The sequence below is a fragment of the Marmota marmota genome, unplaced genomic scaffold, assembly GCF_001458135.2.
Source record: "Marmota marmota marmota unplaced genomic scaffold, marMar, whole genome shotgun sequence".
Classification (NCBI taxonomy): Eukaryota; Metazoa; Chordata; class Mammalia; order Rodentia; family Sciuridae; genus Marmota; species Marmota marmota.
Genome location: NW_026000079.1, coordinates 3,953,774 through 3,964,099, shown reverse-complemented (window position 1 = coordinate 3,964,099; position 10,326 = coordinate 3,953,774). Strand labels below are relative to the sequence as shown.

The 10,326-nt window shown below is 55.5% G+C and overlaps 3 protein-coding genes across 5 annotated transcripts in view; all 3 read right to left on the bottom strand.

Annotated features, from left to right (window-relative positions):
• Window positions 1–1,410: 1,410 nt before the first annotated feature.
• Window positions 1,411–2,798, bottom strand: S100a6 (S100 calcium binding protein A6). The gene is made up of 3 exons (XM_015502681.2): window positions 2,643–2,798; window positions 1,919–2,077; window positions 1,411–1,649 (listed from the first exon to the last, which is right to left on the bottom strand). The coding sequence occupies exons 2-3, from the start codon at window positions 2,054–2,056 to the stop codon at window positions 1,509–1,511; spliced, it is 279 nt and encodes a 92-aa protein (XP_015358167.1). The 5' UTR covers window positions 2,057–2,077; window positions 2,643–2,798; the 3' UTR covers window positions 1,411–1,508.
• Window positions 2,799–3,845: 1,047 nt separating this feature from the next.
• Window positions 3,846–7,371, bottom strand: S100a5 (S100 calcium binding protein A5). 3 transcript variants are annotated; one of them, XM_015502680.2, is made up of 3 exons: window positions 7,187–7,371; window positions 6,565–6,716; window positions 3,846–4,132 (listed from the first exon to the last, which is right to left on the bottom strand). In XM_015502680.2, the coding sequence occupies exons 2-3, from the start codon at window positions 6,700–6,702 to the stop codon at window positions 3,989–3,991; spliced, it is 282 nt and encodes a 93-aa protein (XP_015358166.1). In that variant the 5' UTR covers window positions 6,703–6,716; window positions 7,187–7,371; the 3' UTR covers window positions 3,846–3,988. The 3 variants fall into 3 exon arrangements, with proteins under 3 accessions (XP_015358166.1, XP_048670783.1, XP_048670782.1); XM_048814826.1 differs by lacking the exon at window positions 7,187–7,371 and adding an exon at window positions 7,069–7,136; XM_048814825.1 differs by lacking the exon at window positions 7,187–7,371 and adding an exon at window positions 7,043–7,127.
• Window positions 7,372–9,947: 2,576 nt separating this feature from the next.
• The window catches only part of S100a4 (S100 calcium binding protein A4), a 3,724-nt gene continuing 3,345 nt past the window's right edge, over window positions 9,948–10,326 (bottom strand). The window contains exon 3 of the mRNA XM_015502679.2: window positions 9,948–10,232. Coding sequence (XP_015358165.1) covers window positions 10,068–10,232 — 165 coding nt within the window. The 3' untranslated portion in view covers window positions 9,948–10,067. The remainder of the gene's footprint in view (window positions 10,233–10,326) is intronic.

Here is a 10,326-nt window from a genome sequence, read left to right as displayed (position 1 = left end):
CCCTAACACGGCCTTGACCCCCTCCTGCGACGGGGCCCCAAGGAAAAACCTCACCCGCGGCCCCCCCCCCCCCGCCCCTCCCGCGACTCTCCCCCAGGGGCCCTGCTCTCTGCCCGCAAGAGGGCGCTGTCTCCAAATTGTCTGCCCCTGGGCGGCGGCGGGGAATGGGGCGAGTACTTTTCCATGGAACTGAATAGCGCCGAGATGTGGACCTTCCTGATAACCCCGCAGGGTGGCGAAGGGGAGGCAACCCTGGGAGGAAGGGTTCCAAAAAGGTGCGGCTCTCAGCGGCTTGCCGATCCCCGACCAGTGGGCTTAATTCCACAAAGTTGCACAGGGAAGAGGGGAGGGGAGTAAGAAGGAAGTGGTCTCCATCTGAGGTTGAGATATTTTTTCCCCAGGATATAGGGAGAAACTTGCCCTGTTTGGACAAGGCCTAGAGGCAAGGAATGTCGAGTAAAAAGCCTCTTAATCTCCCCGACCCCACCCTCCTGCCTGAAAACACTGATGCAGACATTAGACAATAAGTCAATTAGTCATCTTCTCTGAAGAGGGCTGAGGACTTGGGTTGGCTCCAGTGGGATGGCTGGTGATTCATTCAAATGAAACTTCAGGGATCGGCTGGGTCAATATTAACAGAAGCTGCGTTTGGCCCATCCCAGGGACCCCTATTGTGCCCCATGTGTGAGCACCTCATGATTCACAAGTTCATGGGGCTGCCAGCTCCTCAGGCCACGACCCCCAACATAAAGGACCCCATCTCTGAACGCAGGGAGAGAGAATTCTAGTGGGCTTCTCCAAGGGCTGGTGATGGGGCTCAGTGGTGGAGCACTTACCTGGATGCTTGAGGCCCTGGGTTTGACGCCCAACACCATGAAAATATAAAAATAAAAAAAAATGTGCCTCTCTACCTGCAACTGGAGCATGAGTAGCTTCAATCAACTCTACAGTCTTTAGTGGTCTCAGAAACCACCTCAGACCCGGACTCATGCATCTCAGATGTGCCAGCTACGCCCCACCTCCCTATGGTGACAGAGTGGATTGGCCCCACCCCAGGGCCCATCCAGCACTTCCCCTGTCACCACACCCAGAGCAAAACATGTCTTCAGGGAGCTGTTAGGACGATCTCTGTCCCACTTCTAGGGACCCCAAGCTCCCTCACAGCCCAGACACCATTTCCTTTTCCAGTCTCACCCTAGGTCTCTACTGGAGATCATTTGATGGCTTCCCCAAGGGGGGGGGGCAACTTTTCTAATTCACATAAAGTCTCCTTATGAGCTCGCAGCAGCCTTACCAGGGCAGATGGCCAGTGAGTCAGTCCAGAGGTTAACAAGGAAGCAGACTTCCTGATGGCTGGTATAGCCAGACGAAAGAGGAATCAGAAATCATTGGAAAGCCATGACACAAGGATAGATTCAACAATAACAAAAAAAAAAATTTATTGTGCAATTACCCACCACTGGATTGGACTCAGACAAGCCCCCAGAGGGCATCTCCACCTTCCCAATTTATTTGTAGTCCTTGAGGGCATCATTGTAGATCAAAGCCAAGGCCCCTAGGAAGGTGACATACTCCTGGAAGTTCACCTCCTGGTCCTTGTTCCGGTCCAGGTCTTCCATCAGCCTTGAAATTTCAGCATCCTGCAGCTTCTAATGTGTTAGAATGGAAAGTGCAGACTCAAGGAGGAGCCCCTGGGTGCTCTCCCTTCCTCCCTCCCAGGCAGCTCTGCTCAGGGACATCCACCTTGGGTTCAGCTTGGCTTTACCTCTCTTCAGTCCCTGCTCCTCCCTTGAGGGACTGAACACCAGGACAAGACTATCCCCACCCCGGGAGGGAATGGATCTTCAGCTCAGGGAGGCCAGCGGCCCAGGGCCAGATGGCTGAGTGGGCAGAGGGGCCTGGGGAGGAGGCTACTCACGGCGCCGATGGAGAGCTCCTTCTGGATCAGTTCCTTGAGCTCCTTCTTGCTCAGGGTGCTCTTGTCACCCTCCCTGCCCGAGTACTTGTGGAAGATGGCCACGAGCAGACCAATGGCCTGATCCAGGGGGCACGCCATGACTGGGGGCTGGACCTAGAGCTGGTGACAGAAGGGCTGGTTAGTGTCACAGCACCAGGGACTTCTTGCTCACCACACACCCCCAGAGCTCTGTCCCCACGACCTGCCTGAACCACCCAGCCTCAGGCCACACACAGGTGGCATCAGGAGGCAGCACAGGAGAGGTAGGAGCAGACTGAGGCCAGGGGACAGCGCCCCAAGAGGCCACCGCGGGGGAACAGAGACGGTTCAGGGTTCTGAGGAGCAAACGGGCCGATGGCTTAGATCAGGCCAAGGACTCGTCTCCAGGATATCCAGAAAAAGGGAAGGGGATGGAGGCTGCCCTCACACCTCGCAGGGCCACACACTGCGACAATGACACACCCAGGACACACCCTCCCGCACCCCAGGAAAGCACACTCGGTGCCGCCCCCGGGGCTGCCTGGCACAGCCCGCCTCTCCCTGCTGTCCCTCTGGCCCCAGCACCGCGGACCCGCCAGTGAATCCCGGCCCCGACGGGGAGGCAGGGGGTGGCGAGCGGGGACGGCTGGCCCCGAGCGCGAGCCGGTCCTAGGAGGATCCCTGCGCTGTCCCGGCGAGAACTCACCACGATCGAGGCAGCGGAGCAAGATGGGAGCAGCGAGGGGACGGGCTGTGTCGCAGTCCCGCTGGCCTTATAGCGGCCGGCCGCATCCGGGAGGCCGGCTGGGGGACAGCCCACCGCCCCACCTCGCCCCGCCCCAACCCGCTCACACGGCACCGGGTCCCCTCGATGTCCACGCCCAGGGCTGTTCCGGGTAGGACGGGATTGAGAAAGCCTAGCAGCCGGACTAGGGTGTCTAGGGGAGACCACTGCAGGCCAGGTGACATCAGAGTTCCCCCTAGATTTTCATAGTTCACTTTGCCCTTCGTGGTCTATGACAGGGCATGGAGAGGGAGGTCCCGGGGAGGCGGTGGCCGCGGTCCTCCCTGCATCTTCCGCAGCCACCGGCCTGCCAGTGCTTGAATGTGGTCCTAAAGTAGCGACCGTGTGGGGAGAGGGAGAGGGAGGGAGGATCTCACAAGAGACTGGTGTCCCCCACCCCCTCAGGGTGATCAGGGTCAATTTTAGAGGAGGGAGAGGGTGCAGCCAGGGGTCGCAAGATGATTCAAAGACTCTAGATCACCCGTCCCCACCAACAACAAATTCCTCTCAATATCAACACTCCACCCCCCCGACCCCCACCCCCACCCCTGGAATTCCACTCCCACAACCGTCTCACGTTGAACTGCACACCCGCCTGAGCCAAGTCCTGCCCCCCCCCTCCCCCGCATTAGTTACTCACTCTTGAGTGAAAAGTTTTCCAGATCCTCTCTTGAGAAAAAAATCTAGAGGGGGGGGGAGGCAGAGGGAGAAGAAAGTACTGGTCCCCAGAGACAATTGGGGCAGGGGAAGAATGCTTCTGAGAGGGGATGCAGCAGAGGGAAAGGGCTGGAGCAGAGCCAGACTGCCCCAGGAGCTAGCCACAAGCCAGAACTGATTGTCATCACTGCCTTCTGAGCCACACCCAGCGCTCTGGCCTCTTCACTCTCAAAGTACTTTCTCTGTTAGTTTCCTCTGCTTTTCTGCAGCCTGCAGAGAGCATGCAAAAGCCTCCGTGTTTTTCAGGAGGGCAAAACTAAGCCAGGACAAGCTCCATGACAGCAAGTGGGGTGGGCGCTCAGGACCCTAACACCCAGAAACTGTCTCCACTCACTAACGGAGGACAGCTACGTGCCCTTTCCCACCCACACCAGAGGGGACAAGACACCTTCAAGAACAGCCTCCAGACACTTGAGGTGGAAAATCTTTATTGCCTCTGCTGGAAGAGTCTATCAGGAAGGAAGAGGAGGCTCAGGGGCCAAAGAGGGCTGTCAAAGGAGCTAGAGAGGTCAACAGCTGTGGCAAACAGAGAGGGCAGAGGGGAGCCCCCGTCACTGGTTGTCCTCCAGGAAGAAGTCATTGTAGGCCATGCACAGCGTGGTCAGGAACACCGAGTACTCCTTGAAGTCAATCTCCTGGTCGCTGTTTTTATCCAGGCTCTTCATCAGGTCGTCGATGCTGCTCTCCTTCATCTTCTGCAAGGGTCCAGGTGGAGGGACAGCTCAGAAACCCCTCCCCGTCCTGCTCCACTATGCAAGGCACCCTCAATGTGATCCCCAGCTAAGTCAGCACCCCTGTATGCATGCTGATCCCCAGAATCTCCCCCCGCCAGCCCACACCTGGCTCAGGGCCTGGCCCCCAGTAGGGATCAGTGACCTGACTCCTGACTCCAAATAAATTACAATAGGAAAGTTAGCCTAGTCTCTCCCTCCTCCACACCTTCCCCTGTTAGAGAAGTGATGACCTAAGGCTGGGGATGTGGTTTAGTGGTAAAGCTCTTGCCTAACATGTTTGAGGGCCTAGGTTTGATCCCCAGGATTGCAAAAAATAAAAGCAAAGGACTAGCCAGACATGGTGGCACAAGCCTGTAATCCCAGCTACCTAGACTCTGAGACAAGAGGATCACAAGTTTGAGGCTAGCCTGGGCAACCTAGCAAGACCACGTCTTAAAATAAAAAGGGGCTGGGAATGTAGCTCAGTCATATAGCACCCCATGTTCAATCCCTGCTAATGCAAAAATCGTGATCGTCCTCCACATGCTAATACCTAATAAAAAACAGCTTAAGGATCATGTGACACTGAGCATCATCTAAATCTCAGACTTATTCTGTCCTGTTTGTTTGTTTGTTTTGTTTGTTTTTGCCGTGCTGGGGATTGAACCTACGTGGGCTGTTCCACTGAGTGGCTGTTCCACTTTTTATTTTCAGACAGGACCTCACTGGGTTGTGCAGGTTGGCCTCCAACTCGGGATCCTCCTGCCTCAGACTCCTGAGTTGCTGGGATTCCAGGTGCACCCCTGGCAGTAGTCTGTCTCCATGAGAACAGTACATGGAAGCTGAGAAGCCATTCTGTGCCTTCCCCGTGGGAGAGCTGGACTGAAGCTCAGCCTAGCATTGGGTTGTGCTGTCTGTCTGGTCCCCTGTCCTCTCACCCTGCTTCCACCAGCAGGGTGGAGACAGAGCCCTCGGGATGGACCAGGAGGGAACCACAAACAGGCAGATGCTGCCTTCCCCCGTCTTTGCCCTCAGCTCCAGACCTTCCTAGGATCCAGGATGCCGGCACATGTGGAGATGGAAACTACCTCTTTGCAACAGGGTCCTGGTTCTTCTCTGGGCTCCTGTGATAGCTAGGCCCTCCCCTGGGACTCTGTCCCCCAGTAACTAACCCCTGATGAGCTGGTAGCCCCTGCCTCTGCCCTCATCAACTCCAGAACGGTGAGATCCAGGCAGGAAGGGCTGAGAGCAGACTGGGGACACCGTCCCTGCTGCCTCTTCTGCCCATGGGGGCACCGCTCTATGGAACTTCTCTCTGGGGCCCTCCAGAGTTCAGGATGTGACAGAAGGATGTGTCTCCTTCCTACCCTGTGTTCCCCAGCCTCCAGGCCAAATTGTAAAGGAAAAGGGGAGGGTAATGCACAGGACTGCCCTGGAACTGCAGCTCAGCCTCTCTCTGGACAAATTCCATGTAAGTTTCTAAGGCTTGATGTTTTTATTCCTCCCCTGCGTGGTACTGGGGGTCAAACCCCAGGGATGCCCGACCACCAAATTACATCCCCAGCCCTTTTTATTCTTTATTTTGAGACAGGGTCTCACTGAGTTGCCCAAGTTGGTCTTGAACTTGTGGTCTTCCTGCCTCGACCTCCGAAATCTCTGGGATTACTGACATTGTGCCACCGCAACCAGCCTGAGCCTTGATTTTTTTAACTGTAAAGATAAGATGATGTCTACTCACTCGTGGGCCTTCCCCTCTGTCAGTCACCTCCCTTCTACCTTCTCCATCTGATAATAATCAGCTCTGTCTCCTTCCTACCCTGGGTTCACAAATTAACCCTTAATCTGCAGGTCAGCAGCATCTGAGAGCCATGGCTCTGCCAGGCACAGCACACAGAATCAGGCAGGGTCCCCCCTTGACCTAGATACCTGGCACTTTCACCCTGAAGGATTCCTAGCACAGGCTCTGCCACTTCTGTCACAGCCTGGCCCCACCATCAAGAAAGCATCCAGGGCTGGGGCTGGGGCTCAGTGGTGGAGCGCTTGCCTTGCATGCGTGAGGCACTGGGTTCCATCCCCAGCACCACATAAAAAGCTAAATAAACAAAATAAAGGTATTGTGTCCATCTACATCTAAAAATGTTTTAAAAAGAAAAGAAAAGGAAGTATCTGCCTCTGATTTTACAGCCCTGGCGCAGGCTTGCGGTGTAGCCCAGGCTCGGCCCTTCTCCTTCTCAGCAAGCCTGACGCATGCCCAGCACAGAGATCTAGAACTCTGTTAGCTTGAGAAGTCCACCCTCTTCCTTCTGTCTCTGGCCGTACCTTCCAGCCATCCCCACCCCTGGCTTAGACCCGAGTCCCCCAAGGGCAGATTTGTGACTTTGTTGGGGGGGGGGTGAGAAGAAATGGCCACCTACCTCCCCGAGACTCAGCTCCTTCTTGATCAACTCCTTTAGTCCCTTCCTGCTCAGGGTCGGCTTGCTGCCCTCTCTCCCCGAATATCTGTGGAATGTGGTGACCATAGTGGTCAGGGCCTTCTCAAGTGGAGTCTCCATCACAGTGTGCAGCTCTAGAGTGGAGAGAGGAGGAGTCATAGGGCTCAGGAAGCCAGACCCCTGTCCACCATCATCACTCGCCCACCCAGAGCCCCCCCCTCAAAGGATTGGGGACTGGAACCTATGATAAGACCCAAATCCAGCAACCGAAGGACATTACAGTGAGACTGGCCAGCCCCCAAAGGAACTGCAGACTCCTCCACTAGGGAGATGTTGACAAAGGGGGCTAGGGGCAGAAAGAGGACAGATGACCTCCCCAAAAGAGCTAGTCACAGATAGTAGAGCAGAGAAGGGGCCAAGGTGTCTTCTCTGCCCTGTCCAGCCTGAGCCCTGGTTTTACCTCCTCTCCTCCAGCACCTGAATCACCTGATATCAAGGAAGGTCTTGCTGTAAAGTAGGGGACAGGGCAACGGGTGTCCGAGGGTAGAAGGGGTTGGGGCTGAAAGCTCATAACAGGAAGCAGGAAAGAGGTGACTGGACTTGCCTGTCTGACCTCCAGGCTCAGGCCAGTGACTTGTACCCAGGAGGCATGGAGGCCAGAGGACTATTGACGTCTAACTCCAGGGTCTTTCTGAGACCTGGACCAGAGGTGGGGTTGGAATGGGGGCCTCAATGCTGTCAGCACAGCCACCCCTCCAAGGTAGCTAGAGCCTCTGCAGCTCAGACTCAAAACCACTTCCCCTCAGGGAAGGAGGAGGCCCTACCCAGGGAACTTGAGCAATGCAGGCCGACCTGGCCAGGAGGAGGAATGTCTGGCTCTTGCTTCCAGCCCAAAGCCCACCCGTCAGTCCTTGAGCTGGACACATCATTCATCTCCCACCTCCCCAAATCCTCATCTTTTCCCCCCTCTCCGGGAGGCTCAGCCAGGACATGATTGCAGTCACAATTCCCAGCACTCTGCCCTCTCCTCCCGGAGCACACACCCTCTTGCACAGCCGGGCCTTCCTTGAGGAGGTCTCCGTGGCTGGTCACCCTGCGACCTCGTCACCCAGCTCAGGCCAGCAGAGGTGAACAGAGAGATCAGAAGGAGGGACTCACCAAGGAGGGCACGAACCCGAGGAGTGCAAGCAGCAGCCCGCTGCCTCCCTCTCCGGTTCTCTGCCTTTATTCCCTGGCTCCCAGTGCCCAGGGGGTCAGGGAGAAAAGGCCAAGGAGGAGGGGTCAGGGACGCGAGGACACCCAGCAGAGCCTCCTGGGACTTGACTGGGGAGAAGCCCCTGCTGCACATTTGCCTTCCTTGTTTACAGGTGGGGGGCAGGGAGGGGGCACACATATCTACAGTTCCAGAAACGGCATTTTTCTAACCCAAAACCAGAACTCACCATCTGATAGAGCAATAGGCAGAAGAAGGGAAGTCGGGCTGTTTTGGAAACAGAAGCCTAGAAGGAAGGAGCCAAATAAAAGGTATCTCCCCAAGGCCGAGGGCAACGCTCCACATTGGAACCCGCCCTACCACCCTCTCCAAGAGCAGAGGAGACACCTGGAGATCCCTGACTGTCAGTGGAGGAGGTATTTCCTATAAGTCAGGATCATTAGCTAGCACGGAGCCAAAGATTTTGTTTGTTTTGTTTTCTTGTTTTTTGTACTGGAAATTGAACTTAGGGTGCTTCACCACTGAGCTACATCCCCAGTCTTTTTTATTTTGAGATTCTTGCTAAGTTGCCCAGGCTGGCCTCCAAATTGCAATCCTCCTACCTCAGCCTCCCAAGTTGCTGAGATTACAGGCATGTGCCATTGTTCCCAATAAGCCAAAAGTTTTTAAAGGGCTCTTAAATGAATGATTTTTTTTTTTTTAACTTCACTAAGAAATTCTTCATGGGAAAGAATTGTTGGAGACGCTGGGCAAGGAGGACTGAGAATCAGGGATTGGGGAGCGGATCCAGGGAAAGGTTAGCACTGTGTGGTGACGTAGAGGCTGTGGCTAGGAGAAGGGGTCCAGGTTCAGGGTGCAGTCATGGATGGGGTGAATGTCAGGGAGGGTTACTCAGAGGATGCAATACCACCAGGCCAACTGATTGTAACAGAATGGGCGAGGGGCTCAGTACCCACCACTGCTACAGTCCTACCCTGGCCTGCCTGGATCTTCCTGCTGCCCCTACACCACCCCACCCCCGGCTGCAAGGCTAGTGAGGCAGCAGGGACTGGTTGCTCAGCAACTGGAGTTTCCAAAGTAGAAAATGATGCAGGAGGAGGCTCAGGGGAGGGCCTCCCAGGAAAGATGGCAGATTGACTCGGAGAGAGCAGGGGAGGAGGCGGTTTTTCCTGGACCAGCCTCTGTCGTCAAATTCCAGGGGAATATCTGAGTCACCTGCCACACTCCTCTGAGGCCGGAGAGAAAGGCCCAGAGTGATTAGAAGGGAAGCCTTAGAGGTCAAAAGGACCCAACCCTGCAGCCTCTGGGCTGGACTTCTATGCACCCCTTCCTTAAAGGTCCCCGTATCATCCAGAAATAGCTTTGAAATCTAACTTCAGTCTCACTCACTGTACCCCCAAGTCACTAGCCTTTAGCCTACCCTAAGGGAAAGCAAGAGCAGACCTCTTTGGGGGCAGGGGATCTCAATTTCATTCATCAGATCATCTGTCTGGGATTTTATCTCTAAAGCTATGGTCATTTCCCCATTATCTCCCTCACTCCTACCCCCTCACTATCCCTCCCTTGGCCCTTCTGAGGCCCCTTGTCCATCTGTGAAGGAGCCTGATAACAGATCCCCTCCCTGACACTCTGGGGGCAGATACAGTGGATTGGAGCACTACCATATTCTCATGCCACTGCTGACCGTCTCCCTCCACATGGCCCTCCCTGATCCAGCCCATTGACGGGAAAGGGACAGAAGTAATCCTTCCCTGTGGTTCAGAACCAATGAGCTAGAAGGGTAATAGAACAGGGCCAGGAGCCGGTCCCAGCCCACTCACCCCACAACTCCCTCCCTGTGACTCAGCCCTCTTGTCTTCCCTCCAGACCCCAACCAGGAGCAGATGTGACCTTCAATCCCAGCCTCAGTATGAAGTTGGAGGGTCGGGGGGGCTGGCTAAGATCCCACAGCTGGGGCTTCCCCAACCTCTGGTGGTCCGTCTCCCTGCCTCAGCTCTACCCAGCATTCACACACGCGCGCGCACACACCCCTCTGTCACCCCACATTCCCCCCCCAACGTCACTAAACTGCAGCTCAACTCCCAGTGCTCCCCTCGCCCACCCCACGCGACATATCCCTCGGCCTCGAGAGTCCCTCAGATCATCAGCCTTATAGCTTCCCAGTATTTTTTTATTGAACTTGCTCAGGGTTTTGCACCACGGCATGAACTCATCTGCCGACCTGGAAGACCTCTTTGGCAGACCTCGACCCCCAGCTGCATTGGAGGAACCCCTACTTCTTCCGGGGCTGCTTATCAGGGAAGCCTTCAAAGAATTCGTTGCACATCATGGCAATGCAGGACAGGAAGACGCAGTACTCCTGGAAGTCCACCTCGTTGTCCCTGTTGCTGTCCAAGTTGCTCATCAGCTTCTGGAATGCAGCTTCATCTGTCCTTTTCTGGAGGGAGAGAAGGCTACGGTAGAAAACAGAAGCCCAGGGAACAGAGCCAAGACTAGACCAGCTTTCCACCTCCAGACGTGGGGGGGGGGGG